This window comes from Panthera uncia (genome assembly GCF_023721935.1).
Source record: "Panthera uncia isolate 11264 chromosome B3 unlocalized genomic scaffold, Puncia_PCG_1.0 HiC_scaffold_2, whole genome shotgun sequence".
Taxonomy (NCBI): Eukaryota; Metazoa; Chordata; class Mammalia; order Carnivora; family Felidae; genus Panthera; species Panthera uncia.
Genome location: NW_026057583.1, coordinates 14,104 through 35,112, shown reverse-complemented (window position 1 = coordinate 35,112; position 21,009 = coordinate 14,104). Strand labels below are relative to the sequence as shown.

Genomic DNA, 21,009 nt, shown 5'->3' with positions numbered 1-21,009 from the left:
GGGGGGAGGGGGAGTGTCAGAGTCGGGCCATCTCCACCAGCTGCTCCAGGGTACCAAGGCTGAGCCCATGGACAGTAGGGGACAGAGGAGGGCCATCTGACCCAGGCAGGCTCACCCCAGGATTTCTCTGACCTGGCGTGTGAGGACACACTGTGGGGCAGCCCTTGGATTTCAGGAGATTGGGAAGCATGAGGGTCACAGAAAACCAGACTGTCTGCTCACTTTATAGACGAGGAAACAGTCCTGGCAGGGCGAGGATTTGCCTGGGCCTCACCTGCTGCCACCCGGGCATTGGGACTGCCTGTCCGGGTACAGAAGGCAGGCTCCCAGGGTGGGCAGGGACTGGGGGGGGGGGGGGGGGGGGGGGGGACAGGGACTTTGTCTCCAGGTCCTAAGGAGCCATTAGCCTGCGCAGCCAGGTTCTACGAGGAGCTGCCTGCATCTGGACGCCCTCGGGATTAAGGCCAGGCTGTGGACAGCCCTGCAGGGCACCCAGGAACCGGCCGTGGACTCTCCTGTCCTTGTTCTCATTGTACTGAGGGGTGGGGAGGATGGGCTATGGGTTGGCCAAGGCCCCCGCTCTGAAACGTAGCTTCACTGCAGCGATGCGTCTAACCGTGTCTGGCAAAGTAGGTGGTAGGATTTATGCCCATTTAATAGATGGGGTAACTGAGGTTGTGCCAAATGAAATCGCTTTCCCGAAACTAGAAGTCATGCCCCAGCATGCCTGCCTGTTTCCACCTTCCGGGAGAATGGTCTAAATGAAGAAAACGTGCTTGATTTTTCCTGTAGGTTGACTTGGGCACCCAGAGGCAAGTGACGGGCATCATTACCCAGGGGGCCCGAGACTTTGGCCACATCCAATATGTGGCAGCCTACAAGGTGGCCTACAGTAACAACAGCATGAACTGGACCGAGTACAGGGACCAGGGGGCCTTGGACAGCAAGGTGAGTGTCCGTCCGGCTGACCCTCTGTCACCCCTCTGGGGTGGGGGGACCCTCTGAGTCTGGCCTGAGGCTCGGGGGGGGGGGGGGGGGGGCTGGCCCCCCGACCACCCCCTCTCCCCGCTCCAGATCTTCCCTGGCAACTTGGACAACAATTCCCACAAGAAGAACATGTTTGAGATGCCCTTTCTGGCTCGCTTCGTGCGTGTCCTGCCCGTGGCCTGGCACAACCGCATCACCCTGCGTGTGGAGCTGCTGGGCTGCTAGCGGTAGGCCCGGCCTGCGCCACCCGAAGGGCCGCGGGGCGCCTGCCCTCACCTCGTCCTCCTGGCCTTCTGCTGGCCTGTGGCCTTCTGCACCCCACCTCCTGATTGTAGGTGACGGGGGAAGGGGAGAGGCAGGGGTTTCAGTCACCTCCCCTCTCCCCTCCTTCCCCTCCCCCTCCCCCATGGCCCTGGTGCCCTGCCCTCACACCGTCCCATTTTCTTAGACACCATGGGAGTGGAGTAGGTCTGGGATGGAGAGGGAAGGGCGAAGTAGGGAGTCAGGGTTACCCGCACCCCTCGGATCCCTGGTTCGTCTGTTTTCCCCGCACTCTCTCCCACACCCCGCGTTCCTACGGCCCCGGAGGAAGGCCCTGAGGCGCCAGGCTGGAGATAACGGTCTCCTGTCCCTCAGCCTGATGCTGCCACCCTCCTGCTGCCACCTAGCCCTCCTCCCACGTGCCCCTTCTCTCCCTGGAGACCCGCCCCTCTTGACCCTTGTCCTGAAGCCTGAGAAGAAACAGAAGTGGGGGGGGGGGGGGGGGGGGGGGGGGGGGCTTAGGGAGAGAGGGGGGGGGGGGGGGGGGGAAGGGGGGGGGCGCCCTCTGTGCTGGTTCTTTACCCCAGAGTACACAGGCAGCTTCCAAAATATATTTATATCACCCCCTGAACTCTTGCTGTGGCTCATCACTGCTCCGTCCACATGGGCTTTGGCCTGGGCTGCCCTCCCCGCTCCCCTCAGGCCTTCCAGACATCAGTATTCTCATATCACCTGCTGGTTGTGGAGAACTTACGAGAAGGGAGAGACTATTGGGGGTTGGGGGTCCCACGGAGTCCTCATGCCCGGGCCTCTTCTCCGGGCCTCTTCTCCGTTCTCCCCACCCCAGACCCAGACTCCTGCAGCCTTGGGGTCCACAGCTGCCGCCCAGTGAGGGGCCCAGGGGATGCCTGGCACACACACAGCCTGTCTCTGTGAATGCCTTTGCTCTCTTCCCATGCCAGTAGGAGAGGCTGAGGCTGTTGGTTTTCCCCTTCAGCATTTTCTCCGCTTCTAGAGTGATGGGCCGGAGAAACTGCTAGAAACTCCGTGAACCTGGGCTGCATTCAGAGCTGTGTGAGGCTCCAGCGGTGGGGTGCAGTGTGGGTAGAAGGGGCCAGGGCTCAGCCAAGTGGTCACGAGGCCTCCTGGCTGAGCACACTAGTTCCCGAGAGGCCACTGGCAGGGCTGTGGGGCCGCAGAAAGCTCCAGGGGTACCCGCTCTGCTCTCACCACCCTGCCCCCCAATGCAGGGGCAGTCAGGAAGCAGCCTTTGGGGGGACAGTGCCGGCCACACCCTGGTGATCGGGGACAAGGGGGCTGGCAGGTAGAGGAGGGACCGAGTAGCTGGGAAAGGTATGTAAAACCACACTAGTATCCTAAGCCTTGGAACACAAGGTGAATTTTCTGGAACAAACTTTGGGAGACTTGCTGTGATATACATACATTTCTAGGCAGCAGATCTGGCCACACGGCTGCCAAAGGGAGGGTGTGGCTTTGCTGGAACCTGGGGAGGAAAATTAGTCTGCAAGTGGCTCCTTCCAGAGAGCTACCCTTGCCAGGGATTTTTAGCCAGGCAGGAACAGACTAAAGGCCCAAGCTGTGGTCTCTGAATGGGGACTGGGGCTCCCCGCCCCTGGGGGTCTTTCAGCCCGGTCACTCCCTCCCGTCTCCGAGACCTCTTCTGTGGAGCTGCATGGATTGTATTTGGAGTCAGTCCTTCTGGCTGGTTGGCGGCATCTGGACTCCCTCGGGGGAGCCTTTCCTCCTATCGACAACCCTGTTCGGGCCTCTCCTGGGGACTAGCAGCCAGTGGGAGGAGCTCCTTTCCAGTGCACCTGTGCTCTGGGATGCTTCCACCTCCCCAGTCAACTGGGCCACGAGCCTTGCTAGAAGTCGGGAGGCCCATAAAGGGAAATGGAGAGCTTCGCTCTTACAGGTCCACAACCCCCGTTCATGGGAAGGTTTGCTGTGGGCCAATCGCATCGGCTGACTGGCCACGGGGGCTGGTGAGCAGTCGTCACAAGGCCCCCACCTGGCCCAGGAGCCCCGAGGTCACTCTGGAGTAGCTGAAGCCACCCAGACCCTCATCTCTGCGACCTTGGAGGAGTTGGTCACGGCCTTCTAAAAGTCCCCCTCTGGAGAGCCTGGGGCCCTCACTCCTGCTCCCCCTGCCCTCGGCTCCTCTCGCCTGGGTAGTCTTTCCACTTCCGCAGACGTTCACCATCTCCTCCCCGGATTTGTTTTATTCCTGACCCCTGTCTGGGGGGCCAGCCCTGGCTGGCGTGTGAAACTTGCTGGAGCAAAACTGCCCTCCCTTGATGTCGCCCCTGTTCCTTCACCTGTGGCCATCAGCACCGGGATGCATTGGCCTGTCTCTCCCAGGAGTCTGGGATCCCCTGGTTTAAACAGGGTGGAGTCCTGAGGAACGCAGGGCCTCCGGCTGGAAGATCTGAGTTCACACCTTGGCTCCAAGCAACCTGAGGCGACTTGTTGAGATCTCTGGGCCTCGGTTCCTTCATCTGTAAAATGGAGATAATAGGACCGCCTCCACGGCCTTGTGGAGACTAACGGAGAGAACGTACAGATGCAAAGCCTGGTGTGTTGGAGGCCTCAAACACTTTGCTCATGTCATCATTAGAGAAGCTTGCAAGAGTTTCCTAACTGGTACTCGTGTTTTATCTATCACCCCTCCAATCCATCTGCACAGTGGTCAGACCTCTCCTCCTGGGGTAGGAACCTTCACTGGCTCCCGGAAGCCTGGCATTCACTTCGGATGTGGTGTGCCTTCTAGTTCGCTGCACCTCTTGGTGCTCTGATGTGCTTCTGGCTCTTGTGTAAGACACACACACACATACACACACACGCTTGCTTGCCTGAATGTAGGCTGTGGTGTTTCTGGACTCCCTGACCCCGTGGCCCTTCTTCCGGCTAGGGTTGAAGGATCTCTCGGCTTCTCTGCTGAGGGAAACGGTCCAGCCCAGGACTCCTGTCGGCCAGGGCGGAAACAAAACACCCTGTCCAAACAGCTCTGGGAGGTGATGCCGGATGGCTGATTAGACTGCTGGCATGATTCTAAGGGAGGGCCCTACCCCCTGTTGGAGCACCAGTCAAGCCTCGTTGCCCCTGCTGGCTGCAGGGAGCACCCCTAACCGCCTTGCCTCCTTCCAAGACCACAGATTCAAGTCTCCCCCACTATCAGCATCTTTGCTCCAGACACGGAGTTAGCGGTCTGATGATTTCATGACGGCCAAAATCATGGGCAGGAGGGATGTCCTTGCCCTCTTGTCTTACAGGGGGGAAAGGTAGGCAGGCAGGACATTCCTTACCCTTTCCTCTCCCTAAGGTGGGCGGCAGCCATAGCCCCCCTGCAGAGAGCTGGGGAGGGGCTCCCCCTGTTCAGTCCCACTGTTTTTGGTAAACGGGAGTGATCTAATTAATGGGACCCTCCTCAGTTAATGCGCCTCTTCCATTTCCCACTTACCCTAAGATGTGACGGCAACTCGTGGACACTCAGTTTTGGAGGTGGTCCCCAGCCGAGGCTGGAGACAGCGCAAGTCGGCAACAACTCCTCCCTTTGGACCCAGCCCTTGGGAGGGAAAGGGGCGCCTGTTCCTTTAAGGGGCCGGCCAGGCGGGAGCGCGGGGATTTGTCCGCAGCCGCTTCCTTTCAAGCGCTTCGGGCTCCCTGGGACCCGGACCGTCCGAGGCCGAGCGCTCCGGCCGTCGAGGAGCCGCCTGGGGACGGTGCGTAGCTCAGGGGAGCTCGGGCTCCTCGGGCCCCCGCGCGGGCCGGGTTCTCCCCTCGCCGCTTTGGGTCTCCCGCGGGGCCCCAGGCCTCTCGGGCAGGGTCGGGAAAGCGGGCAGGAGGAGTGCGCTGGGCACCGCGGGGCCGGGCGGAGCTGGGTTCTGATCGCCCCTGGGGCGCGCCGTGGGTGCGAGTGCGGGGAGAGGGGCGCGGATCCCCTGGGCTCACCACGAGGAAGCGAAACCCGAGGCCTCTGAGACCACCGCCCGGTCCAGCCCCTTTGCCACCGGGGCCCGCCGATCCCTGCCGGTCACGTCCGGTCTGGGTCCTGCAGCCTCCAGCACGGTGCACCGCGCGCCTGGCTCTGCCCCGCGGCACGTGTCGCGTGCTCCGGGGTTCCCTGGAGCTCGGGGGTGAGGTGGGGGGCTGGGGACGACCCGCGGGGCGGCGGGCGGGCGGACCTGCGCCTCTTGGCCTCTGCGTAGGGCAAGCGCAAAGATGCCCGTCGGGTTCAGGCCTCGGTTCACCGGGGTTTCTGCCTTAAGGCGGCGAGGCCAGAGGCACAGAGAGAGGGCGGCGAGAAGGGAGATGGGTGGGAGATGGGATCCTTCGGGAAGGAATTTAGGTCTGGTGAGCGGCCAGGAAGGACCCAGTTGTGTCACCAGCTCGCTGGGTGGCCTCAGCAGCCTGTGACCCGGCCTCGACCGCGGTGCCCAGCGCTGACCCCGGGGAGTGCTTCTGCTCGGAGCAGCAGGGGATGGTGACGGAGAGGCGCCCTGGCCCCTCTCTCGCCGCCCTGCGTGAGCCAGCGGGGTGGGAATGCTGGTAGGCAACACCTCCGGCTTCCACTTTACGGGGCCCGCAGGTTTCAAAGGCGCCGGTCAGCCTTGTCTAAACGGGGCACCGAAGTCAAATTCCTCACGCGGAGCTGGGGCTTACGGAGTCCTGGAGGGCAATGCTGCCCCCTGCTGGAGTTTGGGGGACTCGGCTGGCCGTCGCACGGTGAGAATAGTCTGAGGGGAGGCGTGTGGCCCATCTTCCTTCCAAGGTGGGGTTCAGCTTATTCTGGTGTGTGGAGGGGACCCGAGGCAAGTGGTGCTGGGAGAGGCAAAGGATGGGTGGCCCGGAGACTGGAATTTTCTCTAACTTCTGCCGGCGGAGTTACCAAAGATAAAGCCTTGGGTATTTCACTCATCTGTGTGCCCTTAGCCTCAGTTTCCCCAACTGTAAAGAGAAGGCAGTGGTGGCTGCTTTCTCTCCTAGGCAATGAGAGGGGAGAAAGATCCACTGAAGTAACGTGAGAGTTCACCTTGTGCACTGTTAACCCTAGTAATAATAGCTAATATCCTGAGTGCTCACCCTCCTTAGTCTCTCCTTTTATCTTTTGATTGGAATTGTTGTGACCCCCATTTTACAGATGGGGAAAGTGAAACTCAGTGACTTGCCCACTGATACACTTTTTTAAAGATTAAAATTTTTTTTAGTGTTTATTCATTTTTGAGAGAGAGAGAGAGACAGACAGTGTGATCTGGGGGAGGGGCAGAGAGAGAGGGAGACACAGAATCCAAAGCAGCTCCAGGCTCTGAGCCATCAGCTCAGAGCCCGACGCGGGGCTCGAACTCACAAGCCATGGGATCATGACCTGAACCAAAGTCAAACGCGTCACTGACGGAGCCACCCAGGCGCCTCAAGATTTTATTTTTAAGAAATCTCTACACCCATCGTGGGGCTTGAACTCACCACTCTGAGATCAAGAGTTGTATGGTCGACTGAGCCAACTGGGCGCCCCCACTGATACAGTGTTAGTATGTGGGTGGAACCAGGACCGAATTCAGGTGGCCAGTCTGACTCTAGGACCCGAAATCTGCCCCTGTGTTCTTCTGCCGAGATGTATTAGCGGCTCTTTGTTGAACACCTGCCACATATTGCAACTGGACATAATTCATCTTATATTACCCTCACCACAGCCCTCGAGTGAGGGGCTAGTATTGATCCTTTGTTCTTACAGAGGAGGTCGTGGAGATGTAGAGAGGTTGAATAACTTGCTCAAGGTTCCTCAGCAGGGTGCGGGTGGGTCTTTGCCCAGGCAGAGCTCCAGCTGAGTTGGGGAGCCCCCAGCTGCCAAGGTGACTGGGCTGGACTGGATCTTGGGCCTTCAAGCTGGTGGCACCTCTGTGGCAGTTCTGAGGGGCTGGGGACCAGGATAGGCAGGTTAGGGGAGCGGAGGCGGCCCATCGCTCCCCTGAGTGGGAGAGGTCAGAGACGGGCCTGGGGCCGGGCGACAGCTAAGCGGCATCTTCCACCCGTGGCCCGCAATCAGGACGCGGCTTTATGCTTTCGCCTAACGTTCAGGGTGGCCACTGGGTTCAACCCTCGAGCTTCCCTGTTAGTCTTCTCTGGGGACGGGGAGACCTCTGTTCAGAGAAGGGAAGCTTCTGTTCAGAGAAATCGAATGGCTTCCCAGAGCCAGCCAGCCAGCCAGCGGGTGTCACCTGGGCATCTGTCAGCCTGGACACATCAGAGGTTTTGACGGGAGTGCAGCCCAGAGAGGGCTGGAAGAGGGGGGCCTGCTTCCATCGGGGTCACAGCTCTGGACACAGGGCTGATGTTCAGAACTCGTTTTTCTCGGTACCCTCCAGCAAAGAGAGGGGTTGACCAGATCACAACCTCTCCACTTGCTGTAATTTGGTTTGGTTTTTTAAGTAGGCTCCACACCCAACATGGGCCTCGAACTCACAACCCTGAGATCGGGACTCACGGGCTTCACCGACTGAGCCAGCCAGGTGCCCCTGCTGTAGTGTTCCTAAACCAGAGAGTAGACAGGGGTGTGTCCAGAATGGAGGAGCGGGAAGTAACGAAGAGAACTGGGTAGGGCTGCTTTTAGCTGGAAAGGAGAAGCCAGGATGAGGCCAGGCACTTGAGCTGAGGTAGGGAGATAGCCTGGATGGTGCTCTTAGGATCAGGTAAATCAGAGGCATAGCTGTCCTCCGCTGAAAACCCTTCCGTGTCCACAGTGGTCCGGTGACAGCTGCGTGAACATCATTTCCCACCACCCTCTCTCTTGCTCCTCGCTCCTCACTGGACTTCAGGCTATTCCTGCCAAAGGCCTTTGCATTTGCTGGTCCCTACCCTGGGATGCTTTTCCCTAGGATTTTCAAAGTTTACACCTTCAGCTGGTCCCCTTCTCAGGGAGGCGTCCTGACCCATCCTGTCTCCAGGCACACCACCCCCCTCTCCTGCTTCAGCCTCTTCTATCCACATGCACGGCTTTGACATCATGTACGTCCCGCATCGTGCTGTTTCCCTCGCTGGAACGTAATCTCCAGGAAGATTTCGGATTTGTATCCTGCGGGCCGAGAGCTGTGCCTAGCACATGGTAGATGTGTGATAAATCCTCGCTGAGCAAATGAGGTCAGATTCCAGCTCCTTCGTCTATTACCCTGGGTAACTTTAGCCATGCACCTTAGCATTTCCAGGCCTCAGTTTGTACAGCGGGGACAAAAATTCTGACACTGAGACCCACAGGCAAGGACATCCGTGAAGATGCATTGACAAGTGGAAGGCAGTCCTTAAATGTGACAGACCGTGATGGGGTTGGCCTCAGGGTTCAGTAGAGTCCTGCCTCTACTGTCTTGGCCATGTGACCTTTAGAGAATTGCTTTGTGCCTCTGTTTACCTATGAATTGGGGAAAATAAAATTCTTGCTGGCTGGCGGGGGGTGGGGCTGTTCTTGGGAGGATCAAGGGAGCTGCTGGCCACGGAAGCCCTTTAATACCCAGGGAGTAAGTACAGTTCTCAGGCTTGAGGTTGGGAATGTGTGTTGGGGTCTTTGGGGCTGGGAAGGGGTGCCTAGGAGCTTCCTGGAGGACACCACAAGGTGCTAGAAGTCTTTCCTGCTTCAGGGCGTGTTTCTGAGCCAGGAATTACCTCATTCACAATTGGTAAGAAGAACAAGGGACTGATGTCAGTAGGAACACCGAGTGGCATCAGTTCAATGGTGATTTTTCTCAACATGCTGATGTATTGGAGCGACCGGAACAGGATTTCTCACAAAGAGCAAGCTTTAGCAAGCGACGGATTCCTTGAGAATCACAGTCCTCAGGAAGTGCCTTTCTTAGTACATGTACAAAGGTCTCTCACGGTCTAGGCTCCTGCCGTTCAGGGCCCAAAACTCAGGAACCCAACAGATTTGGATAATACAGCACCCCTTCTCACCTCTCAAGACCCAAACTCTGCACCATGTCAACTCAAGGACGCAATAGATTTGGGGAGGGAGGGATGCCTGGATGGCCGCTTAACACAAAAGTTTTCTGATAAATGTAGGAATCACATGAAGAAATTGCAAAGACATGTCCCCGGAGTTAAAAAGAGAAAAAAAAAAAAATGAAGAAGATGGCTTCACCCTGGATCAGATTCTTAATTTCAGTGAATCTGGTTTCTACTGGAATCCAATACCCGAAAAGATCTACATCTCAAAGGAGGAAGCACTTGCCTCCGTGGGGGAGGCTTCAAAGGGCTGATTGACAGGGTGCCAATGTCAGAGAAGGATGAAAAGTCCTGGCGTTTTTTACTAGGACTGTTTCTGGTTTTGTTAACACTCTGGCTGCAAAGTTGCATATGTTTTGAGCAATCTGCCCCAACCTTATTTTCTCCCCGATCTTGTTATTTTTTAATGCATTTAATGCAAAAATATGCATTTTTTCTTCAAGCACACAAATATTACTTTGTAGCAGAAACACCTCCATTCGCTCATCCTGAAGCCCTTTCTCACTTGGGAGGCACCCGGGCCGGATGCGCTGCTGGGCATACGGCAGACAGCCTGGCCTGGCGAGCCCTCCGCTGGAGCCCCGCCCAGGGACAGGGTGGACCCTGGGACATCCAGCTCCTATCAACAGCCTCTCTGTCCTCATTCCACCTCCTTCTGGGTTCCAAACGTGGGACCTCAAGGAAGGGAAAAGAAACTACCTCCTGCCTCCTCCTGCCAGGCACTGAGAGCTGCGTGTTCTGCACACACCACCTCCCTGAATTTGACAGGCTCCTTCCGTGCTTTGGAGCCGGAGTGTGTTCGAATCCCAGTTCTGCCACGTCCTAGCTGGACGACCTCGGGCAGATGATTTAACCTGCCTGTGCCTTGGTTTTCCCCACCTATAAAAATGAGGCTACTGAGAAGTTCCACCTCCAGGAGTTGTGAGGATTAAATGAGATAGTAAGTGCTCATTAAACTCAGCTGTTAACTTTATGCCGATGCCAATGATAGCTCGAGTGAGGCTAAGCTGTGATCACAAAGAGACTCAAAAATGTGGTGGCTTAATACTATAGGACGTTGTTTCTCCTAGGAGACAGTGCAGATGGGGGAGGTCCAGGGCTGGGGGCACAGCTCTATCATTCAGCCTGTGGTTTACATCTGAGACGGAGGTGGCCCCTTTGGGTGCCAGCACGTTGAGGGAAAGAAGACCAGGAAGAGGTATCCCTAACTGTATTTTAAAAACATTTTTTTTTCCCAAGGTTTAATTCGGGAAAGAGCACGAACAAGGGAGCGGCAGAGAGAGAGAGAGAGAGGGAGGCACAAAATCCGAAGCAGGCTCCAGGCTGTCAGCACAGAGCCTGACGCGGGCCTCGGACCCATGACCCATGAGATCATAGCCTGAGCCGAAGTTGGAAGCTTAACCTACTGAGCCACCCAGGCGCCCCTCCCCTTTTTTTTTTTTTTTTTTTTTTTTTTTAATGTTTGAGAGAAAGAACCAGTGTGAGCCTGGGGCGGTGGGCAGAGAGGGGGGGAGAGAGAATCCCAAGCAGGCTCCACACTGTCAGCACAGAGCCCGACATGGGGCTGGAACCCACAAACCGAGAGATCATGACCTGAGCCCTAATCAAGAGACGCTTAACCGACCGAGCCACCCAGGTGCCCCTTGTCCCTGTTTTAACACAAGGCCTGCCTGTGGCACGTTCATTTAGCTTGCTGCCGTTGGCCAGCTCTGGCTCTCCTAGCTGCAAAGTGAGGCTGGGAATACAGCTTTCAGCTGAGCACACACCTGTCTAGAGCTCTGTTACTGTAGGAGAAAAGCAGACCATATGGGGGAGAAATAGGCCAGGGAGTTTTCCAAACCTGGTGTCCCAAATGAGGAAACCAGCCTGCAATCACACAGCTTGTCAGCAGTAGAGATGCGACTTGAACCCAGATCTTCCTACCCCCAAACTTCCGTATTAGGCTGCCTGATTGTGCTCGGGCTGCCCAGATCCAAGTCCCCGTGAGGCTTTATGGGGGTCACCTGGGGACTCTTGGAAGACGCAAGACCTCGGAAGGGCAAGGTCTTACTATAATGCCCGGCACAGAGGGCAAGTCCAGGCCTCAGGCTCTCCACAAAGGCGTCTAAGAGAGTAGATTCTACTTCTCACCTTCCTGCACATTTGCGCTCCCCCTGCCAAGAGTTCCTAACTGTTCTGGAAACAAGAAGGTTCCCTGCATAATCCAACCACCCTTACGGGTTCCGTGCTCTCCTTTCCTTTGCTCTTCCCCTTCCCTCCCGTCCCCCCTCCCCCCATCTCTTTTGCTGTCCCCTCCCATTCTGGTTTCCATACAACACGCGCTCACCGGGGCCCAACCTTACAATCATAGCAGAGTGGCAATTCCCACATCTGCTTTGTCCATTTTAAATTACACCCTAAGTGTTTTTCCACGTGGCTGCATGATCAGCATGCTTCCCAGATGCCTGCTGCTGCCCTGTCCTTGCTGCCTCACGTTCCCCTTTCCACTCAGCCCCGGGAGGGGAGTTTGCGAGGTTCGTCTGATCCTGTGGCCCCTCTGCTTACAGCCTTCCTGGCACCCCAGGGGCTTTGGGGCAAAGGAGAGAGGGAAAAAGCGGCTTGTTGGGCCCCAACGGCTCACGGCCTCTCCCCTAGATCAGTCAGGGTCTTGGCAGGAACAGAATTCACCCTAGGTGGTTCCACTAAAGAGACTCTAATAAGGACTGGCTAGCTTCTAGAGGGGGGTGGGGGCAACAGATAAGGGAGAAGACACAGACAAGCAATGACAGCCACTGCCCCCCAGGTCTTGGGGGGAAAGAGGGAGGAAATAGGGTTAGAGGTCCTGTGAGAACAAGTGCTGGGGAGAGGAGCCTGCTGGTAAGCCAGTACCCCCCGCCCCCCCCAAGAGAAGCCACCACGGGGATCAGGGCAGAAAAGAGCACAGATAGCTTCCAGCACATTCCCAGCCCCCCCTCCTCCCCTCCCCCCTTCTCTCTGGCCTTTGGGCTTTTGTGTTTGCCCTGCCCTTGCTGGGCACACCCTAGTGTCCTTCCCGCCTGGCTAACCCCCACGTCTGCAGTCTAGTTTCCGCGCTCCTTCTCTGCGGCCCCACCGCTGGCCTCTGCTTCCCCCGACACAGCCCACGCCTCTGCCCCGGCTCTGTACTGACTTCCTCCAAGGCTGCCGGTCTTTTAAACCTTTAGGCGCTCAGCAAATAGTGATGAGGAGCAGGTGAGTGAAGCGTTAGCCTTGGGTGCAGAAATAAATGCGGGGGAGGAGCGTGTGTGTGCGCATCAAAAAACCCTCAGTAATCAAGGTACAATATTTAAATGCAACATTAAAAAAAAAACAAAACAGCCACGGACTAGCTGCCTATTTTGTGCGTCCACCGAGGTCAGAATGGTGTTTAAAATTGGTTTTGACCTTGACTCGGGATCAGAAACAAATGGCACATTGTGACCTCCCCGCCCCCCCCACCCCCCCAAAGACATCTCTGGTCTGAAACCAAAGCTCGACGATGCAGGACCCCCTTCACTAAACACGAATGCACCCCGAGATTTTCCAGTCTAGTCTCTGAGAAATGCTGCTCACAACTTTTCAAATTCAAACGTCCGGTTTGAAAAGTTGACACTGCCCTATTGCCCTGTGAAATCTTCTCCAGGACTTTTGCCTCCTCCTGGCTCCTCCCGAGACCTTGCTGGCTTCCTCCCTGCCCATCTTGCCCGTGGGGTGCGGTCCCCCGAGGGCAGGGACCTGGCCTTGCTCTAGCACATCTTCTAGACTCTGAGAACAGTGCCTGTGCTCGTGATGCTCCATAATTATCTGTTGAGGGAGCAAACGAGTGGGTGCTGGAACCCAGGGGACCCTGACCCCCCCTGCAGCAGGCTTCTCTAATGGGTTTTTCTCCTCTTCCCAGCCTGCCCCGGGCTCCAGCCTTGCCCCGGACACCCTGGCCCTGCGGCCGTGCGTGACGCCATGCGCCCTCTGCTCCTGCTGTACCTGCTGCCCTGTGTCTCTGGGCTGCCCTTCTACAACGGCTTCTACTACTCCAAGCCCAATGGCTGGAACCTGGGCAACGGCCACGGCGAAGGTGGGCGGCCTCCTGGATCTGGCTCTGGGCTCCACTGGGTGACCGAGACCTCTCCTGGCTCCTGCTGTAATATGCAGGTTCCAGGCCGGGACAGGGGACAGGGCACGGAGCCAGCAGCCCCTTCCCTATCCGGGCCCTGCAGGGGACCAGGTGCATTTCTAAGATCACTGCAAGGGCTGGTTCAGTTACTCCGTTTGCTAGGCCCTCAGGCTTGAGCGCATTGGAGCCGAAAGCACTTGACAATCTCACCTGTGCGGGACACAGGTGCGCTTAAGAATGCTCCCGAAGTTGCCAGTTTTCCAAGATCCAAATTAAATGTGACCCCCCTTGGAGTTCCTCAGTGGAAAGGGGGTTTGAGTTTAGACAGATGAGAGTGTGAATCTCAATTTTGCCACTTACTAGCTACGTGGCTTTGGGTAGGTGACTTTTAAAAATAATTTTTTAAATGTTTATTTTTGAGAGAGGTGGGGAGGGGTAGAGAGAGAGGGAGATGCAGAATCCCAAGCAGGCTCCAGGCTCTGAGCTGTCAGCACAGAGCCCGACGCGGGGCTCAAACCCATGAACTGTGAGATCATGACCTGAGCCAAAGTTGGACGCTTAACCGACTGAGCCACCCAGGTGCCCCTGGGCAGGTGACTGTTTAGTTAGCATGTGTTGTGCACCTACTATGTGTCAGGCATGCTTCTAGCGCCTTCCATACACGGTCTCATAATCCTCACAAACACCTGACCTATAGGCAAGCTTAACAACCAGCATAATGAAGGCACCAACCGGGCCAAGCTGATGCCGGCTGCCCTTGCAGCCCCGAAAGCAGATCCTGTGGATTATTTCATTTCATAGATGAGCTAACTGACGCTCACAGAGTTGAGCCAGCTTCCCAGGACACGCAGATCTTAAGAACCCATGCTGAGATTGGTTTGCGGAAAGCCAGAGGGGACGAACACTTCCCAGCCCCCTGGTCGTGAGCCTCCCTCAGGCTCTTGGGGAGAATCCGTTCCCTGGCCCTCCCGCTGTCTGGTGGCTGCTGACGGACCTTGACTTACAGCTGCGTCACCCCGTCCCTGCCTCCATGGTCGCTTCGCCTTCCCGTTCCATCCTCCCATCTCCTCGGCCTCCTTCTAAACAGATACTTGTGGCTGCAGTCCTTAACTTAGTCCCACCTGTGGACTCCACTTTGCTGTAGAAGGTGACCCTCACAAGTTCCAGGAATCAGTGATGGATGGGCTTGGGGCATCCATGACTTGACCTCCCACCCTCCTTTGCCTTAGAACTTATTTTTTGTACAAACGCTACTTTAAGGAGATTCAAGGAAACTTACAAACGGAAACTTTCTACCCGTGATCTCACCATTTCCCGTCAGTCTCTGAATACGTGTGAGCAAAATCACAAAGAGCTCCCCCCACCTGAGGGAACCCTTACTGCCATTTCAGATGTATCCCTCCAGCCTTTTACATAAGATTGAGAAAATTGTCTTCAACCTCCTGCTATACATGTGATTTGGGCATCTTGCCATCACTTCATAGAATACAGCTCTTCCTTCCAAGGTCAGTGAGTGGATATCCAGCTGCCAGGCTATTTTACCTGGCTGTGTAGTGTTTCTTGTTTTTTGTGTGTGTGTTTGGTTCCTGGCCGTGTAGTGTTTAGTCGTACAGATGCATTATGATTCAGCCAAATGTTCTCATGGTCTTCGGGTTACAGCTTCAAACACAGCTTGACCAAAGAGCACTGGGGAACACAAAGGATGTAGCCACGGAATGAGAGTCCTGACTCACGTCTGTTGGGCCCGTTCTGTGTGCCAGGTTTCCCACCTCACCTGATTTGGGCCTCACCGCGGCCCGCCGTTGGTACTGTTACTACCCCGTTCTACAAATAAGGAAAGTGTTTGCAGAGTCCGTGGACTTCTCTAGACTAGATCAGATTAGCTTTGTGGAAAGTTGGAGCCGAGATGCAAGGCTGGCTTAGCTGCCTCCGGGCCTGTGGTCTCAAACCTCCGTGCCCACTGCCTGTCCAGGGTTCTCCAACTTGAGTGACCAGCCAAGTCACTTGGAGAACTGTTAAAACACTGATCACTGGGCCTTCCCCGCGCCCGCCGGAGTTTTTGATTCAGGAGGTCTGGGCTGGGGCCCAGGAGTTTGCATTTCTAACAAGTTCCCAGGAATGTTGCTGCTGCTGGCTCGGGACCCCGCTTTGGGAACCACTGCACCAAAGCATCTGGCTTTTGCAGCCTGAGGTCCTCTGCAGGGAGCCTCTTATCTCCTGCTTGCCCCAAGCCTACCCCCCTCCCCCACCCTGTGTCCCTCCAGGGGTCTAAGTCCAGGCCCAAGATCAGGAGATAGGCCTCTGTACTGGGTCCCAAGTTAAAGATGAGCCAGCCTCAGCATAAACCTGGTTCTGGGGGCGGGGGGGGGGGGGGGGGGGGTGTTTGTTAGGCTCTGTGTTTATTGGTACCCGTGAGCCCTGAGTATTGTCTCCTGTAGAAGTCCTGGCCTCCTCTCACCTGTGTTTCTAGGTATTTGGGGAAGAATCATGGATGACAGGTGGACAGACAGCGAAGGACAAGCTGTGCTCTTCCGTGGTCAGCGTGGTAGGGAAGGACATTCAGGGCGATCTGAGTCCCAACCAGCCACCTGATATGGGGTGCTCTTATCACCTAACTACATCAGCTAGCTTCTTATGCACAAACTTAATGGCTTAAGACAACAGCTGTGGTTTTTCTGTTTTGCTTTGTTGCTTATTCCACGGGTCAGCATTTTGGGCTGGCCGCCATTTCCTCACAGACTGTGCCTGCAGTCGGGGGACAGGTCGGCTGGGGGCTGCGTGGCCTAGGACGGCCTCAGCTGGGAGGGCTCGTCTCTGCTCCACGTGGGGCTCTCCTTCTCCAGCAGGTGAGCCCAGGCTCGTTCTCATGGAGGCTGGCAAGGTTCCGAGAAGGAGCCGAAGCAGCGGGGCCTCCTGGAGCCCAGGCTCAGGACAGTCACCTCTGCCAAGTTCATTTGGTCAAAGCGAGTGGCAAGGCCAGCACGGATTCGAGGGGAAGGGGACACAGAGTCCCCTCTTGACAGGAGATGCAGAGTCCCATTGCAGAACGCGTGGACGCAGGGACGGGTGTGGTGTTAGGGCAGTTCTTGCAACGTGTTTATTCCCGGGCCTGGCGGGAGCTGGGGATGAGCTGGGGGTGGCCGCTGCAGGGGTACACGTGTGCCCCACGGGTCCCCATCTGCACCCCACTTCTCCCGCAGGCGTCTTCAACGGGGTGAGGCTGGTGGTAGAGACGCCCGAGGAGACCCTGTTCTCCTACCGAGGGGCCAATGTGACCCTGCCGTGCCACTACCACTACGAGCCGGCCCTGCTGTCCCCGAGGCCCGTGCGCATCAAGTGGTGGAAGCTGTCAGAGAACGGGGCCCCGGAGCAGGATGTGCTGGTGGCCATCGGGCTGAGGCACCGCTCCTTCGGAGACTACCGAGGCCGGGTGTGTCTGCGGCAGGACAGGGAGCGCGAAGTGTCGCTGCAGATCGGGGACTTGCGGCCGGAGGACTACGGGCGTTACCGCTGTGAGGTCATTGACGGGCTGGAGGACGAGAGCGGCCTGGTGGAGCTGGAGCTGCGGGGTGAGGCCCTGAGAAACCATCTAGAACTCTGTGTGTTAGACAAGCATGCAGTCCTCAGGACCACCCCTGCTGTTATCATCAGCCTGGTTTTATAGATGAGGAAACAGGCACAGGGGCGTCAAGTAACTTCCCTAAGGTCACACAGCTCATGGATGGCAGCGTAGGACGTCGACCCCAGGCAGTCGGGCTCCAGAACCCTCTACTCCCTCTGGCTCACACCCTCTTTAGAGGAACTGGCCCCACAGCCAATTAGAGACGGAGCTGAGACGCTCCCAAAACCAAAGAGGCTGCCCAGTGCGAGTGACAGGAGTAGTGGGGACTGAACCCTCCACTCAGTGGCTGAACCCTCATCCCATCCCAAAGGAGTGCCCCACTCAGGTCCAGAAGCAGAGTCCGTGCAGCCAGGGTTTCTGATTTGACAAGAGAAGTGTATATTTTTACGTGAAATCTCTGGATTTTTATGTAAGGCTCTTCTAAAAAAACGAAAACCCCAAACCAAAAAAACCCAACAGTCACAAACCAGGGCTGTCCAAACCAGCCAGGGCCTGTGTGCGGGCTCCAGTGGACAGTCCCGTCTCTGCCCCTAGGACGGGGCTGTGCGTCCTCAGACCTCTCCTACCTGTTAGGGAGACGGCTGGGACGGACGGAGAACCGTGTTCAGGCCCCACATCCACCCCCTCCCAGCCTGGCGTCCTGGGTAGACGCCTCATCCCCTCGGAGCTCCCGTCCCCTCCCGCGTGAGATGAGGGATGGGGGTAGTGCCTCCTGTACCTCCTTCTGAGGAACTGAATAAAATGCAAGTCAAGGGCTATTACCATCAGCACCCGCCTCCCTAGCCCACCTGGCGGCCGGAGGGGTCACATTCCTCATCCCCGATGGCGGGGCCGGTGGGGATGGGAGGATGCCAGCACCGGCAGGTGAGAGCCCTCGGCCAGGTCACAGACTGCTCGCCGTGTCCTCACACGGTGGAAGGGGCGAGGGGGCATCATCTCATTCACGAGGGTGCCACCCTCATGACCTAAGTGCCTCCTGAGGGTGGCCTCCTGATCCCATCACATCAGGCCTCAGGATTTCAACATATGATCTGGGCGGGGGGGGGGGGGGACACAATGGAGACCACAGCTCTGGGGTTCCTGCGACAGCCCTGTGAATTAGGTGGCATTCCCACTCTATACGTGGGGACATTAACTGGCTGATCCATTCATGAGCTTAACCAGCTACTACGTGTTTTCAGAGTGCCGGGGGCAGGGACCGGGGTCTCCAGCCGGCTGGGCCCCTGCCCACCCGTTCCAGCCCCTCTGTCCTCCCTCCCCAGGTGTGGTCTTTCCCTACCAGCACCCCCAGGGCCGCTACCTGCTCAACTTCCACGAGGCCCAGCGGGCGTGTGAGGAGCAGGACGCGGTGGTGGCCTCCTTCGAGCAGTTATTCCGGGCCTGGGAGGAGGGCCTGGACTGGTGTAACGCGGGCTGGCTGCAGGACGCCTCGGTGCAGTACCCCGTCACGCTGGCCCGGCAGCCCTGCGGTGGCCTGGGCCTGGCGCCCGGGGTGCGCAGCTACGGCCCGCGTCACCGCCGCCTGCACCGCTATGACGTGTTCTGCTTCTCCGCTGCCCTCAAGGGTGAGTGCCGTGGCCAGGCACACGCCAGGGGTGGGAGGGCGGCATCTGGGGGAACGTTAGGACCTCCCTGCCCGCACCTTCGCCTGGAGGTCTGGAGCACCTGCCGACACTGAAGCCACGTCTGGCTGAGTGTTTGAGTGCTCTGCTGCTGTTTCACACCAATCGCTGGTTTCCTCGTTCATCAGACGCGTTTTGAGAGCCTACTGCGTGCTAGGGCCCAGCCTAGGCTCTGGGCATCATAGACAAATGCAGCATCGTCTGTCCCACAAGGAGGATCATTTCATGGGAGGATAAAAACAGACATGGATTCACGGTCACTCAGAAGAGTGTCCGGGCACGTAGTAGGTGCTCAGTAAATGAGTGGGCGAGAGACTCCGATTGGTCCAGCCTAGGTGGGGTGCCCACCCAGGGTGCAATTAAGAGTGGGGTGGAGCACAGACACGACTGGAGGGACTGGAGGGACCCCAGCCCCACGGCAGATGGGATGGGACTCTCAGAGAAGGGGTCAGAACCGGGAAGGTATCCCCTGAATATCCATGGCACGGCCCCCTGGGCTCCTAATTGCTAGGCCTTTGGAGACTGGCATTTCTGCAGCTCCCCCCCTCCCCCCGTCCTCTCTGGCTGCCCCCTGCGCTGCCCCGCCCTCACACCCCACTTTCCCACAGGGCAGGTGTACTACCTGGACCACCCTGAGAAGCTGACGCTGGCCGAGGCCAGGGAGGCCTGCCAGGAAGATGGCGCCCGGATTGCCAAGGTGGGCCAGCTCTTTGCCGCCTGGAAGTTCCGTGGCCTGGACCGCTGTGATGCCGGTTGGCTGGCAGATGGCAGCGCCCGCTACCCTGTGGTTCACCCGCGTCCCAACTGCGGGCCCCTGGAGCCTGGCGTCCGAAGCTTCGGCTTCCCAGACCCGCGCAGCCGCAGGTACGGCGTCTACTGCTACCGCCCACGCTAGTCCCCGCGCACCTGCTGTCCGCACGGCCCGCACCCTCCCCTCTCAGGCTCTATTTATTGAGTGGTTCCTTGTTCCTTGCAGGTTGGGGCCATTTTTGTGTTGCTTTTATACTTCTCAAATTAAAAACAAATTTTGAAATTGCTGAGTTTTTGTTTGTTTGTGTTTTGGTAAATCCAAGATTCCAAATCCTCCCTTTGCTCTGGCGGAGACCTCAAGGCTCTCCCCTCTCCCCAGGAATCCCTCTGCCCCTCTCCTCCAGGACATTGGAGGTTCCTGGGCTCACGAGGGCTCTCTGCCATCACTGAATGTAGCCCCTGTCCCTGCCCTAGGGAGGCCGGCACCCAGAGGGGGCAATGACCCGTGGTGGCTGCGGCTCCCCTCCCCCTCAGCCTGGGGGCGGGGCAGGGCAGGGCGTGGGGCGGGGTGGGGGCTGGGCATTGGGCCTTGTGGTCTCCTGCCTGCTCCCACTTGGTGGAGCTGCCAGCTCAGGTCAGCACCCCTGAGGAGGACACGGGTCCCGCGGCTTCTGTGTGGAGTCCCAGGAAAGGGAGCGGTTTCCCTCCCCAGTGTTACCTTCTCTCTTCGTTCCAAAGAGCCTGCATTCTGTTCTCACTTTTCCCCGTTTGGGGAGCGGCCCTCACGTGTGTGTACTTTCTTGGGATGATGAATGGTGCTGAGACTCGGCCCCTCCCCGTGTCTGGCTCTCAGCCTCATTCAGCCTGGAGGAGGCTCGTTCTGGCTCACTGGCCCCGTAGCACAACCTGTGTCGGTGCTGGCCCTGCGGCTGGAGGCCCCGGCCGGCTTTGCCGCCGCCTCTACTCCCAGACCGTGTGTCTGGGCCCAGAAGAGAGGGAGGTGCCTCTGTGCCCCACCCTGAGGATTTCAGAGACCAGCCCCCTCTGTGTCTCACCCTCTGCTCCCCCTCCCCCAGCCTCAGGAAGCCAGACCCGCTGCCCCTGTTCGGGCACCCCCCCGGGGAACTCTCAGTAAGTTATACAGCCTGTTCTTCACGTAGGCCCTTGCTTCTCAAGGTGTGGCCAGGCAGCATCCCTGGGAAATTACTAGAAATGCAAATTTCTCGGCCCCAGACCAGCTGAGTCACAAACCCTCTTGATTCTGATGCAGTCCCCACTCAAGCTCTGTTGGGGGAATCCATGAGCGATTGAAATCGTTTTCATTGAGGGGTGCCTGGGTGGCTCAGTCGGTTAAGCGGCCGACTTTGGCTCAGGTCATGATCTCACAGTCTGTGGGTTCGAGCCCACCACTATGTCTGTGGTTTTCAAATTTGGGCCTGCATAGATTCTGTGTCACCCTCTCTCTGACCCTCCCCTGTTCATGCTCTGTCTCTCCCGGTCTCAAAAATAAATAAAACGTTAAAAAAATAAAAAAAAAGAAATTGTTTTCGTTGATATCCTACAGCCTACTTAAGGGCAGGATGCCCAAAACTTTTTGCCAGTGGCCAGCTAACTAGCTAACCACAACTACGTGTAGGCAAAGATTCACC

General features: G+C 57.5%; 2 protein-coding genes across 3 annotated transcripts in view; both read left to right on the top strand.

The window, feature by feature from the left end:
* MFGE8 (milk fat globule EGF and factor V/VIII domain containing) overlaps positions 1 to 1,778 on the top strand; it is a 14,186-nt gene extending 12,408 nt beyond the window's left edge. For both annotated transcript variants that reach the window (XM_049614258.1, XM_049614257.1), the window contains 2 exons: positions 793 to 948; positions 1,075 to 1,778. In XM_049614258.1, coding sequence (XP_049470215.1) covers positions 793 to 948; positions 1,075 to 1,212 — 294 coding nt within the window. In that variant the 3' untranslated portion in view covers positions 1,213 to 1,778. The remainder of the gene's footprint in view (positions 1 to 792; positions 949 to 1,074) is intronic.
* Positions 1,779 to 4,911: 3,133 nt separating this feature from the next.
* Positions 4,912 to 19,637, top strand: HAPLN3 (hyaluronan and proteoglycan link protein 3). Its single transcript, XM_049614256.1, has 5 exons — positions 4,912 to 4,991; positions 13,154 to 13,327; positions 16,567 to 16,935; positions 18,251 to 18,553; positions 19,219 to 19,637. The coding sequence occupies exons 2-5, from the start codon at positions 13,213 to 13,215 to the stop codon at positions 19,503 to 19,505; spliced, it is 1,074 nt and encodes a 357-aa protein (XP_049470213.1). The 5' UTR covers positions 4,912 to 4,991; positions 13,154 to 13,212; the 3' UTR covers positions 19,506 to 19,637.
* The last annotated feature ends 1,372 nt before the right edge of the window (positions 19,638 to 21,009 follow it).

What these genes read in the sequence shown, in the direction of transcription:
- HAPLN3 (XM_049614256.1), top strand. Translation starts at nt 13,213, where the DNA reads ATGCGCCCTCTGCTCCTGCTGTACCTGCTGCCCTGTGTCTCTGGGCTG. An exon ending in GGGCAACGGCCACGGCGAAG is followed by an intron (nt 13,328 to 16,566) that starts GTGGGCGGCCTC and finishes CTTCTCCCGCAG; the next exon opens with GCGTCTTCAACGGGGTGAGG. An exon ending in CTTCTCCGCTGCCCTCAAGG is followed by an intron (nt 18,554 to 19,218) that starts GTGAGTGCCGTG and finishes ACTTTCCCACAG; the next exon opens with GGCAGGTGTACTACCTGGAC.